Source organism: Orbicella franksi, chromosome 10 (assembly GCF_964199315.1).
Source record: "Orbicella franksi chromosome 10, jaOrbFran1.1, whole genome shotgun sequence".
Taxonomy (NCBI): domain Eukaryota; kingdom Metazoa; phylum Cnidaria; class Anthozoa; order Scleractinia; family Merulinidae; genus Orbicella; species Orbicella franksi.
Genome location: NC_138154.1, coordinates 18,876,079 through 18,898,452, shown reverse-complemented (window position 1 = coordinate 18,898,452; position 22,374 = coordinate 18,876,079). Strand labels below are relative to the sequence as shown.

The 22,374-nt window shown below is 40.0% G+C and overlaps 3 protein-coding genes across 3 annotated transcripts; 2 read left to right on the top strand and 1 right to left on the bottom strand.

Moving 5' to 3' along the window:
* Window positions 1-1,901: 1,901 nt before the first annotated feature.
* LOC145500753 (uncharacterized) lies at window positions 1,902-13,867 on the top strand. Its single transcript, XM_081480275.1, has 2 exons — window positions 1,902-2,002; window positions 3,009-13,867. The coding sequence occupies exon 2, from the start codon at window positions 3,023-3,025 to the stop codon at window positions 12,674-12,676; it is 9,654 nt and encodes a 3,217-aa protein (XP_081336401.1). The 5' UTR covers window positions 1,902-2,002; window positions 3,009-3,022; the 3' UTR covers window positions 12,677-13,867.
* An 856-nt stretch (window positions 13,868-14,723) lies between these two features.
* On the top strand, window positions 14,724-16,105 carry LOC145500800 (uncharacterized). Its single transcript, XM_081480338.1, has one exon. It carries the CDS (start codon window positions 14,883-14,885, stop codon window positions 15,876-15,878), a length of 996 nt encoding a protein of 331 aa, XP_081336464.1. The 5' UTR covers window positions 14,724-14,882; the 3' UTR covers window positions 15,879-16,105.
* A 3,021-nt stretch (window positions 16,106-19,126) lies between these two features.
* On the bottom strand, window positions 19,127-20,053 carry LOC145501718 (histamine H2 receptor-like). Its single transcript, XM_081481127.1, has one exon. The coding sequence runs from the start codon at window positions 20,051-20,053 to the stop codon at window positions 19,127-19,129; it is 927 nt and encodes a 308-aa protein (XP_081337253.1).
* Window positions 20,054-22,374: the final 2,321 nt, after the last annotated feature.

The following is a 22,374-nucleotide window of genomic DNA, read 5'->3' as shown; positions in this document are numbered from 1 at the left end:
AACATAATCGTCCCCAATAAATCCGAAAGAACAAGACACTTCAAACAGGATGACAGCAGGTGGCTTGAAAAAGAACCATAAATTGTGGTTTTGTCGTTTCCAGCTGTATTCTTCATCTCATACTTGGTGTTCATTAGCTCCAACGAGAAACATATTAATTTGACGTTAAAAATCACGAAAAGAAACGAGTTATTGGAAACGTTACCGTTGCATAAATTCAGTGGGAAAAAAAAGTTAAAAAAAAGAAAAACCGGTCAAATAAATCAAAGGAACGCGACTTGGCTCAAAACAAACGTTTCTGATTTTATATTTATTTTTTATGTATGTGCATTTTAATAGGCTTCAACAAAAGGTAAATCGAAATGCTTTAACGCATGTATTGTGATGCCGAAGGTGACACGCAGTAACATGTAACAACTTAGTAAGGGAAAAAGTAGTCTTGGACTTGGAAAGGCGAATTTCGGATGACTGGTTTCCTTCACTGAGACTGCCAACTGGCTATTAATGCTCAAAACAAATGCCAATCACTTCTCCTCCCGTTTATTAGAACTTAAGAAAACCTCTAGATACCAAATAAAAAAATCAATTTATTAATCTACGATAGCTTGAAGCAAAATTATAGGCAATGATAATAACGAAAAGTAGTAGCTTCTTTGAAAACGTTTCTTAGAATAAAAACTGCTATTGAGCTAGTCTTATTAAGCGAAGTAATGGACAGCAACATACAGTCAAAATCCCTACGGACCAGAACAGTGCTCCTATAATAAACAACTTATCTACTAAATCAGAGATAAATCCTGCTGTCACACCCGGAAGGGTGAAATACCGATACTTCAGAATTGTCATAGCTGGAGTCATGATGATACAAGCGTATAGGAACCCTGCAAACAAAGATGTCGTCGCACGAATTATGAAGACATCGCACTGATCTACTCGACTCCATCTGAAAAACGACGAGATTGCTTTCCACAGTGTTGTTAAGCATATTGCTACGATAAGCAAACTCAAGGCTTGGGAACTCGGAGCTAAAAGTGTTTCAAGGTAATCTACCGACGTGCACTTTGGGTCCATTGAGCATTGCCAACATATAAGTCCATTTGTTCCTCTTCTCAGAAGATAAAGCTCAATGCCAATGGTGGAACAAGGAATATCCTGCACGAAGTTTGCCGCCAGTGTGAACGCAATCTTGCCCTTAACTAATAACGCCCAGTTCTCTTGCAAAAAGTCGGCTTCCATTAGTGAAAATACAATAGTTATCACCCATAGCAAAAAGTGGAGACAGAAAATGATTGTCGCTATAATTGTAAAGGCAAAGTAAATCTCTAAGGTTTGTTCATATTGTTCAAACAGTTCTATGGTTTTCTTCGGCTTAAAAGCGGAACTAGAACAGAAACCCAGCGGACTAACTGTTAGGTTTATGCCTCCTCTGGGTTGTGTGCCGTTTGAGACGAGAAGAGACGCACTATAGTCGTCATAAATATCCAACGACTTTGATGATTCAAAATAGACGCCGTAGTTGCAATAAATGTCAAAGCCTTGCAGAGCAAGAAAAATGAAAAACTCCACTAATATTCCGTAGTTGAATCCACCTGGCACGGCATTTTGATCTTTCTTAGCAGCTTTTCTGGCCATTATGAAACAAACTGTCGTTATGTGAAGCAACTTGATGCAATGGACTAAGTGCAGGGTTATATGCTTTGCGGAATGTTAGATGCAACCACCTCCCCAAAATTGACAACGCTTTGTTTTCGACATAAATTATTAATAACCGTAGGCTGCGTGCGCTATTTTCCAGTAGAAAGATTGTTTTCTAACTGTGGATTAGCGGAGTATTTGTTGAGCTGCTTTCAACAGAGTCCAACAGCGATTCCTGCACCACTTATCGGCATTTTTCACTCCAGAGCAGTTTGTGAAGTTCGACTTTCAAAGCTGTTGGAGTTGATAGGTTTGGCAATCCGTCACAAAGACGTTAAATGCGACAATCATATGCATCAGCTTCATCGTAAGAAAGCGTCATAATTATGTTTGTAAGAATTACAGCTAGCTCATACACGTGTTGTAGATTTAAATTGAAGACTTATTTGTAGTAGTGAGTTTAGATGTTTCAACAAGAGAATGCTGCTTCTGTTCAACCTATCAAACAAGAATGAATTTCCGAACTATTTGTTCCAAATACTTTTTAATAGTCAAATCATTGAGGCGTAATACTAGTAAATAGGACAGTCATTGCTCCGAACATGAACGTGGAATAAGAGATATAAAAAGTGTCAATATATTCCTTGTACTAAGAGTAGAATAGCATATACTTTTTGAGAGCGCCTCTCACCTTAACGCGTATTATTTCGCTAGAATGTCATTCTATAGCCTACCAAACAATATTATGATCGATGTGCTGTAAGGCTGGTACCAGTTCGAAATACAGGTGTTTTGTTTAAGTTAGCTTTCTAATGACAGGCTTGCGGCTTGGAGACAATTCAAGTTAAAACAGAATTTTAAAAATGATTAATGTTTGTTGGGAAGTTTAGCCAACTTGAAAATACTACTTCAAGACATGATGTGATTTGAAACTGATTCTGTTGCTAAACCCAAATCTGCGTTCTTTTAACAAGCTTCACTTCCTATTTAAATTCGTTTAAAATGCGTTTGTTTAGTCAAAGTTTTGGTTACATATTTTTATTTGGCTTTTCCCCAGTAGCTAAATGGAATCATTCAGCGATATTTACATAAATGCCTTCCTAACTCCTGACTACACATGATTACCTCTTAAACTTCCCATTTTTGTTCTTCGGCCAGCATTACTTCTTTATACCCAGCAGCGTCTGTCTCATTTGTGATATTTTCGTTTGTTCTCCTGGTTTGTTAAAATTGCATTTTTGCTTTCTTGTACTCCCTCCGTTTATTTGCCTAATTAAGCATTCAGATTTTTTGATATCGTCAAATTGTTGCTGTCGTGATATTGTAGATCCATCACAGATTCACATTTTTTTTCCCGCTTATGTATATTTCAGAGTGTTAAGCCACCATGGCTGACGAAGACGGAAACGCCGATAACCTTGAAAATCCAGCAAAGGCTGAAACCCTCCCAAAGAAACTTCTCGAACAAGTAGCTTCCATAACAGACAAGATTAAGAAAAAGAGAGTGCACTTAGAGGAGGTCGCAGAAAAATATCACAATGAAGCTAGACATCTGCAGGGAATATCATCGAAACTCAGCGAACTCAAAGGATCGTTTAATGAAGGCGAGAAGATAAAGGTTGAATTTGAGGAATATTGCGAATTGATTAACTTCAGATGCCTGGATGTCACTGAGAAGGTTGTGAAACTGGACGACATCTTAGATGAAGTAAGATTAGAGGAGGAAAAGGCTCCTCGGTTTACGGAGCTAGCTCAAGGCATACAAACTGCATCGCTTTCAACCGGCGAAGGTCGTAAAGAGTTCCTGGATTTGAAGCAAGAAGTTGACGATTGGCTTGATGCTGTTCGCCGCAAGTTTAGAGAGGGAAAGAAGAGGAAGTTGAGCCTCTATTCCAAAGGTAATGTTGAGGACGTTACTCAGTCGTTAAATGCCTGGAGGAAAGCTTCAGAAGTTGCAAGAGAATACAGTCGTAAATTGGTTTTGCTGAAGAGAGATACGGATTCTAACGAACAAGACATGAGAAGAGAAATAGAAAGGATGGAAGCTGAGATCGGAACTCTCAAAGAACATAATAAGACATTAGATGACGAGATTTCCCTTCTGAGGGGGAAAATATTGGAAACAGAACAGACGATTCTTGAAACTCAGACGTTGCATGATGACGTTACTGATGATCTAAGAGAGCAGATCAAAGACCTCCGTCAGCAGTTAAATGACGAAAAAGATCGTAACAAGGCTCAGGTCGATGAAATAGAGAGGAAGGAAACTGGAATTGTGGCTCTCCGTGAACATAACAAGGAACTGGATGATGCCATAACCCTAATGAAGAGTAAACTTTCAGAAGCGGAACAGACAATTCTTCAAAATCGAACTTTCCACGATGAAATAGCAGAAGATCTAAGAGAGAAGCTGAAAGATCTCCGTCAGGAGCTGAATGAAGAGAACAGTGCTAAGTTTGAAATGGAGATGGAATCTGATCGAATCAAGGGAAGACTGCAAGACCTGGAATCGCGAGAAGAACTTAATCAAAGGAAGATTGAGATGCTCCAGGAGCGTAATAAACTCCTAGAAGAGGACGTGGAATCCTTAAGAGAGCGACTCTTGGTTGGAGAACAAGGGAAAAATGATGCAGAAGCGCTGCTGTTTGAAATACAAAAGGAATTGCAGGTTCTTGACGATGCAAAAGACGACGAAGATGCGGGAGAGGATAACGCAAACGAATTTAAGCGGGTTAACCGCCTCGTGCAGACGCTGAAGAACAAGCTAGAGGAAAATCAAGGGTATATAGAAAACTTAGAAAGCGAAATCAAAGGGGAAAGAGATCGCAACAATGAAAACACCAGTGAGATAGAAAAGCTCTTGCGAAAAATCGAGGTTGAAGAAAAAGGGAAAGAGGAGCAAGGACAGCTGATTGACACAATCCGGAATTTGCTGGACGAAAATGAAAAGTTGGCTGCTGACCTCGAATCCCAAAACAAAGCTCTGAATGAAGATATCGCAGAAGAAAGAGAAAGGGTCATGGAGTTGCGAGAGAGAGTCGGGGAGCTCCAGCAAACTATCAGCGGCGAGAAGAGAGCCAACTTCGACATGGAAATGGAGGTTTCAAGACTCAAGAATAAAATAGAGGACGAGGAATCCAAGAATGAACTCGGCCTGAAAAGAATTGAACTTCTTCAAAAGGAAATCACCACGTTATTGGATACCATCAAGGAAAAGGTGGAAACGATCGAGGAACTGCGTTCTCAACTTTACGATTATGAAGAACTAAAAGTCAAACTTAGGGCTGAAAGACAAAGAAACGAAGACAATGAACAGAGTATCATGGAGCTACAAAACAGAATGGTTCAGAATGAGCACACCCTAGAGGAAAAAGAGGTAGAGATAAGATATATCAAAGCTGAGTTAAAAAACACCAAGGAGAAACTGGAGAATGTGGAGAAAGAACTAGAGTGGATCAAGGAGAATAATGACTTATTGTCAGGCATCCTTCAAGAAAAAGACAGGGGCTTGCAGGAGAAGGAAGAAAGACTTAAACAAGCGCTGGTAAACCTCAACTCGGAACGCTCAGTTCAAAATGAGTATTCGATAAAATGCGAAATGTTGGAAAAGAAGATTTACCTGACTGAATCAGAAAACAAAGAAATAACAAAAGTAGCTGAACTTGCTGAGAGCGAATTGCAAAAGGAAAGGGAGAAAAGTGGTAACCAAGATAGTGAGATACTTAAATTAAAAGCCCAAATAGAAGAAGAACGCAAAAAGAACGAGGACAGCCAACGAGTTATTTATGAACTCGAGGAGCAGCTTTCAGATGCCGATGCTTTAAATCAGTATAACCAGGGGATCAAGTCAAGTTCTATTGAGAACATAATGGAGGCAGAAAAGCAAAACGAGCAGCTTCTTAACATCATTGAAGAGTTAAAACAGAACGTTAACGAAAAGGAACTTGGCATCGAAGAACTAGTTGAGAGCTACGCCGTTGAGGAACAGAGGCTCAGGGACGAGATATTGCAGCTTCAAGGTCAGCTAGGTTTGTCCAAAATGGACAGTCAGACAAAATCGGAGATTATTAAGTATCTTAAAGGAGAAATTGAAAGAATGCGAAATGTGATGAGGATCAAAGAGTCAGTTCTTGGGATTGAAGGAGAACCAAGTGAATCAGGTGAGAAGGCGGCCAGATATGTTCAAGAACTTGAACAAAGGCTGGGAACAGCTGGATTACCCGGACATTTTGAACATTTTGACGCCGACGAAGAACTAGAAGAACGAGAAGCTCAAGTTCAGGAACTTTTGGAAATCTTGGAAAGCGAAAAGGAGAGAAATATAGTATACGAGGAGATGATTCAACAATTAGAAGAAATGGTGAACCTGAATGCTGAAATAAAGGACGCGGACGAATCAGACCAAGGACGAACGGAGGAAGCAAATGAGGCCCGAAAGGTACTTTATTCTAAGAAGGAACAATACAAAGACAGGAAACGAAAGTACATCCAAGATGAGATTGTCAGGTTGGAAGATGTCGTGGAAGATCTTCGTGGCAGATTAAGAGCTGAGCAAAGGCATGTCCAAGATCGGGACAAACTTATCTCTAAGTTAAACGAAGCCAGCAACAGAGACCTTAAAAGAAACGAAGAACTTACAGCACAGCTACATGCTATGAAAGAAAAGGCCATGCAGCAACTACAACATTCCGAAGAGATGGCAAAGAAGGTTGAAGATGGGCAGAAACTCATTCGAGATTTAGAAGTACAAGTGGATAAGGAGAAACTACGGGCTCAAACTATTGAAGGGGTGCTGTCATCACAGAAGGGACAATCTAGTGAAAAGAAGGAGGTTAGCAAGGACCTGAAGCGCAGAGTCGAGGAATACCAGAAAACTGTCAACGACATTAAGGGAAAAGTGGACAAGATAAATCGTCATTTACACTGCATGTCACCTGGCTCACACGAAACGCACCGCATGGGTTCCCCTGATGCTGCAGTAAAAAGAATCAACGAGCGGCTTGCCTCACACAGTTCTTTCATCAGAGAACTCAAAGCCAGTGTAAGCACCGTTGAGGAAACAAGCAAGAATATCCGAGCTGAGCTGAAGACTCAAGCGGACAAAAATAGCAAACAAGACAAGAAAATTGCAGATTTGCTAGGCAAATCGACAGAGTACGACAATCTCGTGGAGGAGATGAAACAAGAACTTGGCGAAATAAGGAAGAGGTACCAGGAATTAAGCGGCGAACTTGGACCGGAAGAAGAAGTGGGCGATTCAGCTGATGGCAGACCGGAAAGTCCTACGAAGATAGTACGAAGCATGCCTGAGCATGAACTAAGCAAGCAGTTGTCAAACTTCGAAGAACTGTTGGAGACCATATTTTCGGAAGAAGCCCGAAGGATTGAGGAATTACAAGACAAGTTAGATGAGGTGGTCAAGAAAAACGTCGAGTTTTCGTCAATTCTGTACGAGATTAGAAATAACCTTGAAGACGACAGGGCAAAGCGAGGACCTTGGGAAGTCGAAAGAGATGACTTGAAAGCGACAGTGGCAAAGAACGAAGTCAAGATTGATCATTTAGTGACCAATTTACAACAAGAGGAAATGACAAAAGGAAGGCTTGAAGATAAGATAAAACTACTGGAGGAAGAACTTAGGGAGAAGGAGAAGATAGTAGCAGCATCACAAGTGGATATTCGTGAAGCAGAAGGAACAATTCACAGGCTCGAAGCAGACTTGGCGGAAGAAAAAGAACGCAATTTTGACTTACAAGAGCGCGTGATAAAAGAAATGGAAGATAATCTTCGGGAAAGCAAAACTAAGCTGGACGAAATTCGAATACAAGCAGACCAAGAGGTACGAAAGACGGTCGATATATCTGCTGCAGAAAAGTCACAGAAGGAAATACGAATCAAGGAATTAGAAAATGAGATGCTGAAGCAAACTGCTCTCCTCGACGAGTTGAAGTCTTATCTGGAAAAGGAACAGAATCACGTGTTTGAATTGACTGAACGCTTAGAGATGGAGCGCAATCACGCTGCCATGAAAGATACCATGATTAAGAACATTACGGAGAAGTTGAAAAGGGAGGGAGAACGTAGCGAAGAACTGCGCAAACTCATCGAAGAGGCAGAAGATAGAACGCTTCGAATCAGTGAAGCCCTCACTAACGAACAAGTTCGGGGAGTTGAGCAAGAGGAACAGATGAAACATTTGCGTGACATAATAAATGAGGAACAAAATAGATTATGCGAGACGAGAGATGTTCTGGAAGAAGAAATGCAGTTAACCAAGCAGCTGAAAGAGAAGTTGTCTTTTGAGCAGCTAATGAAATCAGAATTCGAACGCGAACTTGACAAGACGAAAGCAAAGCTTTCTGAGGAGCAGGAGGCAAAGGAAAATCTCCAGGAATTGCTTTGCAGGGACAAGAATGTGGTGCTGGAGACGGAGAACAAGTTGAGAGAGCAATTTGATGACGTCAAACAGAAGGAGCAACTCATGGATGAACTTAGATCCGATTTGGATACAGAGCGAAAGTGTTATAAGATTCTGTCCGAACGTCTGCAGTCTGAGCAAAGCCGAATAGTTGAATTACAGATGAAACTCAAAGAAAGCGAATCTATTATTAACTCCGACAAAGAAATGTTGGATAGTTTGAGAGACAATTGCTTGAAAGGCGAAGAAAAACAGTTCGAGGTCCTGGAGAAACTGGAGCGAGCTGAGAGACTGAACAAAGAGAAAGACGAAGAGATAAATGCATTGATCAACGAGCTAGCAGCTGAGAAGATACGAGTAGAGGAGCTTTTGGCCAACCTGGAAAGTGAGAAGTTTTCAAAGGCGCAAATGGAAGAAAGAATTAAAGAACTAGAAGAAACCACCGCGAGGGATGAACTTCTATTTCAGGAACTCCGAAGTAGAATCGATGCGGAGGTGGTGAAGAACCGTGAGATTGCAGAACAACACGATCAAGAGAAAATCACTGGACAGATTTTTCAGGAGAAAGTCCGGGATCTAGAAGCACAAGTTGCTCAAGACAACGAGATTTTTGAAGAACTCAAAAGAACAATCGAGATAGAAAGAGAGCAAAGCCGAAAGCTCGATGAATTACTTCGCGAGGAGAGAAATGAGATTGTACGACGTGACAATGTTCTGACCGAGCTGGAGGGGCAGCTTTATACTGAACGCATAGCTAAGGATGAAATAAAGAGTCAGTTAGAATCAGAGAAGCAAAGCAGCTTCGATCTACACGAGCAGCTACGAACCAGTCGTGAGGAAGAGTATAACAGAAAGGAAGTAGAAAGAAAACTCGCCGAGGAAATGAAGTATGAAGTCGAAGAGAAGCTTGCAATCCAGGCAAGGAAGGCGGAAGAACTTGAATCCATGTTAGAAGCGGAAAAGTTGAACGTCCTTGAGAAGGACACCGCAAGACAAGATTTGCAAAGATCCGTGGAAAAAAGGGATTTGTGGCTTGCACAAATGGCTAAAGAACTCACAAAAGACATGGAAGACAGCCAAAGTTCTACCGACGAAGAAAAGGAAATACGTGATCAGGATGAGAATTACAACTTGAGAGGACGTCGCGCCTGGGCCCAAGAGAGCGATGATCTTCCAGCCGTGTTAAGTCCGTATGATGACCTTCTAAACAAAATATTAGCTGGACGGAATGTGAAAAGGAATGTTAAACTCAAGTCAAAAGAACGGAAAAGGCGACTCGCTGAAAGAGAAAAACTGTTGGAGGACACAAGTAGAACGTATGAAGATGAGAAGAAATTAAAAGAAGAAAGACTTGCAGAACTTCAGGCCACCGAGGACAGGATGAGAGTTTTTGAGAGCGAAAGGGACAATTACCGAAAAGATTTTGATAAGCTCCAAGAAGATCTGGACAGCGAGAGAAATCGAAGTCACTCGTTTGAAGTTTTGCTGGCAGAGCAACAGAGAGCAAATCAGGATCAAAATGAGCTCGTTAAATCACTGGAAAATAAAGTTGGCGAGGGATTCAAGCGTCTGCATGCTGCTACGGAGCAATGCGAAGAACAGATGAGAGAGAATCGGGCAAGAAAGGAAGAAAATATCAAACTGCGAGACCTATGTGAAGTGCAAGAAGAGAAAATAGAAGAACTTAATAAGGAACTTAAAGCCATTGAAATACTTTACAAAGAAAAGGAGAGCTTTGCTCGAGATACCTCTGATCAGGTGAACGAGCTCAGGAGACAGTTAGATGAAGTAGATATTCTTTTGAAAGAGGAAAAACGAAAAGTAGAGAAGACGAGTGGGGATGATAGTACTGACGCAAGTCCAGATCGTTGTGGAAGAATGTCAGCAGATAAGGACTCGAAAGAGGTTTTAAGCGACTTACGAGAGGAGGTAGACAACGTAAAGAAAATCATCAATTACAAGTTAACTGAACTGAATAGCCTTCGTCAACAGTTAAGTGGGAGAGGAGAAAGTCAAGGCCAACAGCTATCTCTTAAGAAGATGCAACACAGGGCGGAAAAGGCAGAAACTCAGCTTAAAAAGCTTCAATCTTCCTACCAGCTTCTTCTGACAGACGTCGAGATGAAGACGTTTTTAGTAGAGGAAGCTCACACCGAAGCTAATAACTTGAGAAGTGCTCTGAATGAAAAAGGGAAGATCATTATAGAGTTGACAGAAAAGGCCAAGTCACCTAAACAAACCACAGTTTTCAGGGATGAGAGCGAAATCCAAAGACTGAGTACATTATTAATGCAAAAAGAAAAGCTGATTCAAGATCTTAATAATGAATACAAATCGAAGCTCTCCAAGAAAGACGAAAAGCAAAGAGAGTTACAAGTATCTATTCAGATTATGAAGTCTGTCTACCAAGGACTGAAGGCGGAGAAGGAAAGAGAAGACGCGGCGAAGAATGCCGAGAAAGCGAGGAAAAGCAAGGAAGACATTAATTCAGCGTTTGAGATGGTACGTGACCTTCAGCAGCAAATAGATTCCCTTGAAGAAGAAATTACTGGTCATCAGCAGATGGCAAAGAGCTTGAAAGAGGACGACAAACGCGCCAAACTACCGAACGAAAACGAAAAGACTTATTTGAAGAGACGAAGTAGCCTGCGAGGCGTTCTTTCTTTGCAAATCGACGAGAAGGAAAAGAAATTGAAACGCCTCAAAATATTGCTGACTTCTATTGAAAACCGATATGGGAAGGAAATGGTGGAACTAAAGGAGAACGCATCAAGCACCGAAAACGAGTCTCTAGCCGGTGATAGCATAGAGAACGAAGGAACACTCAAAAAGTCTCAAGAAATCGTTTGTGAAAACATATTGCCTCTACCAGATTTGGTTGGAACGACAAACCAATCCGCGCTCAATGAAAGCAAGGGAACCAGCACAGAATCTGACTACATAGGCGATGACGTACCAACGTGTTATGACGCGAGCGTTCTCCTTCAGAAGAACCTGGAAGATAAGCGAAGTCGTTCGCAGTTAAGCAAGAAAAAGTTGTTATTTGGCTTGTTGATTCTTGTTGTCGTTGTACCTTTACTGGCGCTTGGTTTTGGATCAAAAAGGTCGGGTACTATGCTTGCGTCTGTCCTAACTCCAGTTGTCCTTCTGCTTTTCGCCTATCGGTTCAAGAAAACGGGACTTGGTATCTCTGGCCAAGATGCAAGTTTGAAGAAGAAGTTGACTGATAAGGAAGAGCAAGAGAAAGTGCTTCTTAGCAAAATCGAAGAAATGAAGATTCGTCAGGAGGGAGATGCAAGCCTTATTGAAGAGTTGAAAAGGCAGCTGGAAGAGGAGTTGGCCGATAAAGAAGTTAAACGGGTGGAAGTTGAAGAGATTATTGCGAGCAAGGAAGCGATGTCTAATAAACAAAGGGAATTAGAAGCAGAAGATTTTGAAGCCAAAATGAAGTTAGAGATCGAAAAAACGAAGCTTTCTGAGGCCGAAAAAATCAAAAGGGGATTTGAAGAATACAAACTGTTGAAAGAAGAAATTGATCACATGAAGAGGCAGCGGGAAAAAGACATGAATGACAGACAAGCCAAGATTGCAGAGCTCGAGAAGTTGGCCATTATTTCCGAAGAGAAGAGGGAGTATAGAATCAAAGCTATCAACATTTCCTTCTCCGCTATTCCTATTTGTATTGCGTTTTCGGTGGTGCTGTGTCAGTTTTTCGGCTATCACTTCTTGGTACCCTATCTGACAGTTTGCATTATAACGACCTTCGCTGCTAACGCATGGAGCACTAAAAGGAAAGTAGCTCAAATGTTAAGGGATGAGAGGCAAAACTTTGTAGAACAAAATGAGGAAATGGATGAGATGACGGAGCTCTTAGATAGACAGTTTGAAGTTGTCAAGTCGCAGAAGTCGGCAATTGATATGCTGGTGAAAGAAATTGAGAAGGAAAAACAAGAAAGGAAGGAAAAGCGAAATACACTGGCCAAGCTAATTTGGCAGCTCCAAGAGATGGAAGGAATGCAAAACATAATCTCCAAACAGGCTCCCAAAGGAAGGGAAGTTACAGAGCTTGAAGTTGCCGTGCGGAGCATAGCCGAGGAAAAGGCTCTAGCGAGAGCAAAGTTTTACAACAATATGATACGCACATTGAAAGAGATAAACGCTGATGAGGAAGACGACGATGAAATGACAGACGATCTATGTGGTGCAGTGCAGGAACTAGCCGGTTACGCCGAAGATCAACTTGAAGAACAGAAGAAGCGGGAGTTGGAAAAAGAAAAACCACAGCCTGTGCGGAAGAAGACACAAGTTCCATGGAAAGCAATTACTTTTACCGCTCTCAACATTGGAGCATTAGCAGCTTCCTTGGCCCTTCAGTCATATTTAATTACAGCGCTTGTAGCTCTGCAAGCTTTGATCTATGGTCTGCAACGAAGGGGAGGCTCAGTGGATCAACTCAAGGAGAAGCTTAGACGAGAAGCTTTTCGAAATCGATCACTGCAGCTGGAAATAGAGAAGATGAAGACATTACTGGAGACAGAGAAAACGTACAAGATGTCTGACGAATACGCGCTGGAAATCAAAGAGAGAAGGAAAACGAGGAAGTCAATAAAAACCAGGGGGTAAATTACCCAAAGCGATTACCTAAAATGCGATAACCGAGTTTGTCTCCAGACAATATTTCAGAATATAGAGCATAATGTGTGATAGAAGCGAGCTTACAATTACAAATGATGATTGAAATGTGGAGGTATGACCCAGGTAGGGAATGGTCACTGTTACCAGCCGATTAACGCGACATCGATAATTACCTTGATTATAGCTTACCACCCTATTTCATGTTTCTTTTTTTTTTTTTTTTTCTTGGAATTTGACGGTTTTAATATAAGGATATTCCTTGGAAGCGTAACCTGTTTTGTCTTGTCGGTGCTAAGCAACATTTGTTATTTACAACGGATTTTTCACAGTACAATACTGTTTACAAAATACGTGGTGCTACTTGCAATCCGACCTCTATATTCAAAAGCAAGTCACGACTCCGTCGTTATATTTGCATGTACGACAAGTTTTAAGGACGTTCGGGCGATAGATTTTTTTTAAATTTTTGCTGCAGTCAGATAATGAGTTACTCGTGTCAGAAATGCAAACAAATTGGGGGTCCTCGACTTTGGTTCAGAGATAAAGCGTGTGGAAAACTACCCTGATTTTGAAAAATTTGGGCACGTAATTCAGCATGGTCTACAGGTGTTTATAGTTGAAAAATATCGAAGGTGAGTCAACGGAGGCAAACGATCTTCGTCATATTTTGTAGAAGTGGGTCTGTTGCGTAATAATTCCAAATATTGCCAACGTTTTCACAAAAGTTAACCCTTCAAGAGGCATTTGAAACCACAGCACAGATAAACGACGACTTTAAAAGAACGGAATTCGATGGTGCATTTTGCAAAAAATTCAAACTTCTAATCGATAGATTTTCTTCATTTTTTCGCTAAACGTAGAAACTCGGTAGAGAAAATGATCCATCAAAAGAAAAATAGGGGTCACCGAACGTCCGAGATCGTAAAATCTAGGCAAAGCTATAGCAATGGCCATCCGCCCTATCATTGTTCATTTAATTACTTTGCGCGCTTCGATGCAGGACATGGCGTGTGAATTTGCGTGCGCAGTGAGGATGCGCAGAAACAATTTGCGCGAACGTCCTTAAAAACTGTCACATAGCGATTGTTTATAAATTAGAAGCGGGATTTTTCATCACTTATTTGGTTAACGATTTTGAATTTTAAGTACATGTAGTTATTGCAATAAAGGGAATCTTGAATTTACTGCCATTCTGTCTCGTTTACATAAAATAAAATGAGGAAACGAGCGACATCATTTTTGTCCTTTACATGTGAACGACTATTTTCATTCTTTTTAATCACCAGTTCAAAATGCCGAAATTACGACTAAACGTTGTTGCATAGAATCTATATTAATCCTTTGTAAATGTTATATTTCAGCTTTGCAGAGATCGTCCCTTTCTTTATTGACATCTCTTTCAAAACATCCCCTGAGTCTAAGTTAATTCGTAAAAGCAATCTCAAAAGATGATCGAGTCGTCTCTTCATTACAGAACTGGCAAATGATACCCACCATGGCGTCCGATCGCTTGGCCCAAATTCAATATTCACTTTTTCTTTTTTAAATTTCGCCAGGCTTGTATGAAAGGAAAATTAATTAAAGCTCGCCATTGTATTGGTTCATCTGACCGGTATTGAAAAATGAAAGCGACATAAAATGATTTCCTAAACAAAAATTTCCGTCACTTTTGGTCGGAATTGTTAGATAAATCATTTCGTACTCCGCCTGAAAGAGTTTCCGGGGCATTTTTTGACAATCTGTTCCTCACTGGCAAACAAAGCGACGTACTATTAACGCAAGGTACTGGGAATTACAAGCTGACGCTGCATGGAACTAGAAATGAAAAAATGGAAATGAAAATAAGACCGATATTTGACCCTTATTTATCTCGATGTAGTGAGCGGATAAACGTCGACATTTTAGGCCACAGTAAATACCGTACTCTATCTGTGCCATTCGTTGTACCGGAGAGGGGAATAATTATCACTAAAAGTCAATATTTATTACAGTTGACGACAGCTGCTCCAATAATGCTAATCAACAACAGCGGGGAACAATGCGATTTGTAATTGGATACCTCAGAGAGGAACGCAACTGAGCGAATTTATAACTACAGTTTATACTTCTCTACTGATACAGCAGATGGTTTTATTGTCCATGCTCTAAGGAAGTCGTCAAGTTATATATTGCTTCAAAACATTTCTCAGCTAGAATGAACGACGACGAGTTGTCTGTTTACCAAAACATGACCAGGAATGACAGCGTAGGGTCCATAATCTCAAATCCAAAATGTTTTTATCTTGACCCGCAAAACGACTTTGAACCTGGAGGAGTTCTTTACATCGAGTCCATGGTTACCACAGTGGTCAATATGATCTGTTCGCTCATCGCTACTTCGGGGAACGCCATTATCATCTTCACTTTCTATAAATCGGACCATTTGCGATCACAATCTCATTTGCTTCTCTGGTGTTTGGCCTTTGCCGATTTCACAACTGGTTTGATTGTTCAGCCATTTTACGGGGCGTACAAGATCGCCCACCTCGCCGGACATAGAGCAACATCGTGCGTGCTGAGGATTATTTTAGAGACGGTAGCGTGGTTTTCGGCTGCCATGTCGTGCGTGTTGTTTGCAACCATCACCGGGGAGCGCTATTTAGCTCTCCACTATCACCTCAGATATCATGAAGTTGTCACCACACGGAAGATTCTAATCTTCATTGCATACCTTGTCATTTCGACAGCGATCCTGAGTCTTTCAAGATTCGCCGTGAATGGTGTCAAACCATTCTTGTATATAAACATCTTCGGGTTGCTTTCGTCTCTTTTCACGCTGTTTATCTGTTACTGGAAAATTTACAAACAGGTTCGCCGACATTTTTGCCAGATTCAAGCTCAGAGCTTGGTTAGACCTGACGGCCGAAGTTTAGATGTGCAACGGTTCAAAAAATCAATCATAAATATGGCATACGTTTCTGTTTTGTATATGGTTTCGTACTTGCCATTTACATGTGTCCTATTCGCATATCTGACTTTTGGTTTCACAAGTAATGTTGAGGCCGCCTATGATATCACCCGCACAATAGCTTTAATGCCATCTTGGTGGAATCCTTTTCTTTATTTCTGGAAAATGCACGAGCTAAGGCAGGCTGTGAGCAATGTTATGAGGCGGGATTCCACGCCCTTTACTGAAGTCATAGAATTGTAAAATATTTCTTTTACTGTGCTTAAAACTGATTGTGAACAGAGACAGTATTTCGCTCAGTGGATCAAGTTATTTCTGGTCTACCAAAGATATTGCTTCGAAACTGTTTACATAGGATTAAAATGCTGAATTAGGTAATATCGTTTTATTTGGACACTAAACAACTTCATTTCGCTGGAAATTCCGTGTGCAACTTTCTGATAAAAAGTTGTGTAATTGTATGTGTAATTAATGCGTCTTTTAAAGTTACGATATTCAGAGTGCAGTTTTCTCTTAGCTATTATTTGATACCGTTTGCTTTTCACGCAATACATGTACGTCAGAGGCGCTTTTGTCTTATGATCAATTAAAAACATACAATAGCCTTGAAGGAAGCTGACAAGTTATTACATACATTAACTTTTGACGATTTTTGGCGACTTCAGGCGACTTAAGCAAAATTGGCAGAAAAACCATGGCGACCTTAGGGTTAAACAGCTATACTTTGTCGGTTGAATGCAACCTCTGATTATCAAGTGATGCTACCGATATTTTGAAATATCACATACATGTCCAGCCATTGATGAACCGACAAAGGCAACAATGCAAGCTGTTAAAAACACCCCAGCAAGCACTTCCAAAAAGTGACCAGGATTATTCCATTGCCCGTTGTAGCTATACTGGAAACATACACGTGTCATACTGATGATTCTTAGAGAAAATAAGTCTACCAGGGTCGTAATTTTTGTGCTCGAGAATCTTAAAAGAAACAGCTTTCCTCAAATGCCATTTGTGAAGTTTCTTTTTCTCTTCCTCTTCTCCTGCCTGCAGAGTTAAACTGCCTTACCTGCAAGGAACGCACTGGGTTATCGTCGTGATCAAAGCAACAGTAAAAAAAACAACTGAAAATCAGTGAAGATAATATGTTAATAGTCATTTTCGTATTCTCGGTCTTGGACTGAAACTAGCTTGCAATGGAGGCTCATGCGGGGAAATATATTTAAAGAGAGATTGATGTCATTTGCATTTGAAAAGACTCCCCGCATTAGCCTCACTTGCAAGCTAGTTCCAGTCCAATACCGAGAATATGAAAATGGTCAATTCCAGCCGCGAGTTCTAAATATTTTCTAGCCTTGAAGGAAGCTGACAAGTTATTACATCCATTAAAGGACTACTCTGGGACCTTAAGTCGCCCTATCTTAAGGCGACTCTGGACGATTTAAGGCGACTTTAGGCGACTTCAGCAAAATTGGCAGAAATAACTTGCGACCTTAGGGCGAATTATGGCGACTTAAGGAGGGTGGCAACAGTTTCCAGCACTTTATGAACAGCTACACTTTGACGGATCGTGAGTGTCTGTTTTCGTTTATTGATATATTTTGATTGCGTTACGTACTTATATGCTGTAATAAACGTTATTTGAAAAATAACAATGTTGCAACCTCCCCATAACGGCCACCCCGGGGGTCATTAAGGAATAGTTCGACTGTATCCATGTTTGTTGTAATCCTTTATAAAAGTTCAAGGTTTTTGAAATAACAAAACACGTATAACTAAATCACTCAGTATACATGTCATTTACACTAAGAAAAATAAACAAAATGTCAGTCTACGCTGATTTTCGATGCCATCGAAATTATTGACATTGCATGGTGAATCAAAATCTTATTGCTTTCCTGTAAGTTGTGTTCCTGAAATTATGTTTGATTGTCTTTAGTAGTTTCCAGTGATTTCCTTGGTTTCGACATGATCAGAATAAAATATGATAGCCAAACTCTCGCGTGTAAACAAAAACAGAAGTGTGGCTGACTAGGGCCCTTTAAGAAGTTTAAAGGTAGACGCTGAAAAAAAAACGCGCAAATGTTCTTCTGAACGTTGGCGCTAAAAGGAAATGGGTGACGATATCAGGCCCTGGGAAAATTTTTCTCGGCCTCGTCGGGATTGAAATCCACGACCTCGACTATCGTTTCGCTAACGACTTAGCTGTGACGCCATAGGTCGCCATACATCCATGCAGGAAATCCTGGGTTCCAATCCTGCAGAGGTCAAAATAATTTTCGGCTCTCGTTCCCTTAATTCTGGAAAGGAAATTTCTGGATTATTTTCCCGCATTTTAAATTAATCTACATTTACTCTCTCTCTCTCTCTTTCTTTCTAGCTTTCAGAATTAATATTCAGAGTTTTGTTTTTGAAATGAAACTGAATTTGTTTGGATCGGAACTACCACGCTTTTTTTTCCCTCAATAATTTACGATAACTATTTAAAAGATGTTTTCCGAAACCAGCCAGTATGGTGGTCCTATTTACGCGCCGGAGCCACCCCAACTTCGGGACTAAAACATTTCTTGTGAATTTCAAGTGCATGGTTATATATGTACTTTTTTTTTTCTTTTTTTGGCCTATGGCTTTTGGTACAAATATATGTTGCCTTCCGTGCTGTCAAAGAGGTTTTCGGCACAGATACCAGGCTATCAAATAGAGCCACCCGCCGTCCTGATCACACACAGCTGATAAGCATATAATATAACGATCAACAAAGATTACAATTAGTCTAAGCTACATGATATATTCTTATGATGATGTGCTGTTAAATTATTCAATCATTTGGCTTGAAACGTCTTAGTCGCCGGTCAAAACAATCTTCAAACTCTTGGCAGTAAATTTGTTTTATCTTATTTCGCTGTTTTTGAGCTCCTCAAACTTTTGATCAATGGCTTTTCGTCTAGAGAGGTTACTCAAAGTGAAAATCTTGGTTGTTATCTCTCGTTACTAGAACACTAATGCGACAAATGGTGCCACGATACTAGACTAAAATATTCGGGTCCACTTATATGGTAGTAATAATATTCATTACTTATATTGCGCTTTTTTTTCTACGAAAATAATCAAAAGTGCATTACTAGATTCTTAATAGATTCTTAAAAGTCACGATTTGAGAGTAAAACTACCGACTTATCTTAAGAATTAAGACCTAAAAATTCTATCATGAATTTAAATATTAAGCTTAAAATCTCAACAAAAAGCGTTATAGAGAATAAATAAGTCTTGATTAAACGCTAACTCGAAGTGCCAATGTTTCTATAACTTGCCTTACTGACAGAGGAAGGCTCTTCCACAAGAACGATCTCCTAGGGTCTCGTTCTGAGCTGCGAAATTACACACATACTAGCTCAATAAGGATAATTGAAAAGCCCTCCCAAATTGGAATAAACATTTTTCTTTTAGATTTGTTTTATGGCATGAGGCTATTCGTAAAGGATTGTTGACGATACCTATGACATTTCTACTACTGTGATAATTGTTTGCCTCTTAAAAATCTTCTTTACTGCTTCCCTAACGTCAGCCATTTTCCAGCAGTATAGAAAAGGATTCCAAGAGGCCGGCATGAATGCAATAGTCTTTGTAATGTCATATGCAACTTCGATATTTACTGTGAAGCTGTGCCATAAATATGCTACTAATACACAAGTAAAAGGTAAATATGCTATCATGAACAATGAAGCAACAACAGCCATTCTTAATGCAGACTTCCTTAGACTTATCAGATCTGGAGTATTTTGTTGTGCTTGGATAACATTCTGTCCTTGTATCTGGCGATGATGACGCCGGGCCAATGAATATATTTTCCAATCGGAAATCAATAGCGCTAGAGTTGCCGAGAACAAGCTGACGACGGTCGCAACCAAAAAGGGCTTGCTGTCTTCCATTGCAAATCTAGAAACGGTGAAACTCCCAAACAACACCAGATGAAACACAATAAATGCCAAAATCCGTGTTTTGGTGATCACCTCGTGATAGCGAAGATGAAAATGCAAAGCAAAGTATCTCTCCTGGGTAATTGCCACGAACATTGAACATGAAACTGCCGCAGAGAACCACGAAACAGTTTCCACGATGATCCTGAAGTGGCAAGATAAAGAGGTTTGCTCCAATTGATGGGTAATCTTGTAAGCTGCGTAAAATGGTTGAACGATAAAACCGGTGAGGAAATCAGCAAATGTTAAACATACCAGGAGCAGATGAGAGGGGGATCGCAAGTGATTTATTTTCAAAAAAGTGACCAAGAGTATTCCATTGCCCGCTGTAGCTATTACCGAACATATGATATTGATGACGATTGTAGCTAAGTTCTCAATGAAAATAAGTCTTCCAGGGTCGTTGTGAGAGTCTAAAAAGAAGCACCTCTCCTCAACTGCCATCTTAGAAGTTTGCTTCCTTCATCCTCTTTTCCTGTTTGCCTGCAGCGTTAAGCCGCCTCATTCAGAAGGAACACACTGCTTCATCGTTGTGATTAAAGCGGCAGGAAAAACAAAACAAAACAATGGAAAAACCAATTGAAAATAATATGTTAATTCCAGCCGCTAGCTCTGAGTATATTATAGCTTAATTGATATGCTATTGTAATTCATTTCAGTGTATAGTTTCATGGAATACCATTTCGATTCCAAATACCACTAATAGATGAGAATAACAACATATTATTTTCGAATCGAAAAAATGTTTCATCTAAACAGAACAGGGGTCCTAATATAAACAATTTTGACAAACCGCTGGAAAAGAAAACATCTTCGAACTCGAATGAATTCTACCCACGGTTTCTTTAGAGCTTCCTGTCCGGCAGGTGTTACGTCAAGCTTCAGCACAAGAGAGCTATTGATTTTAACAGCAGTTTTCTTGGGATCTCACAATCAGTATTCAATGTAAATAATTGCAAACAATCAAAAAATTTTTCGCGATGACAACACAGTAGGTCACAAAACAAGTGTACTTTTAGGTCGATCTAAAACGCCTGATACGGTTAAATTTTCAACTATTCTTGGTATTAAAAGTTGTTTACTTGAATACGAAAATTTTCATGAGTAATCAAGTGGTGACGAGTGAAATTAGGAAATAATTTCACGCTTGTACGCTTACAATCGTTAGTTTTTTACTTGTTCATTGAACGACAAGTTTCGCGCCAAACGTCATGGCAATGTTGTAATTTCCCATGTGAAAACACAAATTAATGCGCCAAAATTAAGGAGTAATTTGCCACCCATGATATTATTCACGATATTACACACATTACTCCCTCAATACGTCATTATATGTTGTTTTTACTAGTTGTTAACTTTCTCACATTAATTAAGGTGTGTATTTAATGATCGCTGGTCGCATAATTAAAAGCCGGAAGGAAATGCGACTTGGGTCCGAAGAGCGAAACAAAAAAGCGTTTTCAACAGAAGGAGGTCTCTTCAGGGCTTTTTTAATGCTCATCTGTTAGTAACCTGCGATCAGGAAACTTTTTCCTCCGTCCATATTTGCTTTTAAGTTCATGGATGACGTCATCCATAAGCTTTAACAGGCAGTCCGATGGCTCTCACTCACTCACTCACTCACTCCATTCCAATTAATTTATTCATTAGACCTGGATTAAACATTTTTCTCCTTACTCCCCTGTTAAGTACTGTTTTTGACAAAGAGTCTTCAGCCCATATTTGGCAGGTTTTAGGAGGGACTGGAAAGTCGAACATTTTGGTTCGATATCAGGAAGAGCCTGGCTACGAGTTTCTGGAAGACCTCTGAAGTTTAGATCGGCCATTTTGGATTCATATGTGTCGCTTTTGTAAATATTTAGTACTTTGCCTAGGGGCTTTTGCTCACACGTAGATGAAATCAGAGAGGTAAATATAACTGGGGTCATGTATCGGTCACAACAGCGCGGCCGGTGAGGTCAAAAAATTGATACAAGACAAAGTTAGAAAGTGAGAACGCTTTTAGCAGCGAGGAACTTCTTTTTGCGAGAGATTACTGTCCAATCATGTCAAACACAAGCCATGTCAAACAGGCATGGTGACTGGTGCTGTATGCAGAGTTCTATTTTGCTTTTGCTTTTGGAATGAAACAAACTTGAAATAAATATAAATTGTACCTGTCAACAATCCTTTTGAAATTTCTGCATATTGTTAGTGAAATTAACACAAACAATTGCCAAGATAGGAATAAAATACTGCGATTTCCAATTCTGAGAAAGAAATAATTGTTATTTTTATTGTCTACATTACAATCTGCAATACCTTTTTTATTTTGTTATAGTTGACTAAAGGTGCACTTTTAATCAGGCGCGAGGTATGGTAAAAAGGCAGGGATTTCAAACACTAATTGCAAATTCATCCATGAAAAGAGATGCAGGGGATCTACTGTAGATATGTGAAAGGGGTTTCAAGCTAGAAGCCACATGTATGAACAGGTAACTTTTCTGAAAAAAAAAAGAACAGTATACAAAAGAGATGGGATTTGGACCATGGGGCAGAGCCTCCTTGTATAAAACCTTGGTTAAGTCCCTTCCCTCTCATAGTTATATGAAGAAAACTTTTAGAGAATAAATGTGTTACCGAGTAAATGCATTGCGTCTATAATACAGGCAACAAATGCAAGGAATCGTTGATGTACTCGTAATATTTTGATATATCTCTATATCATCTTCAGACTGAGGTGATATACAGGTAGCAGAAATTTAAATACTGCAAGATGGTACATT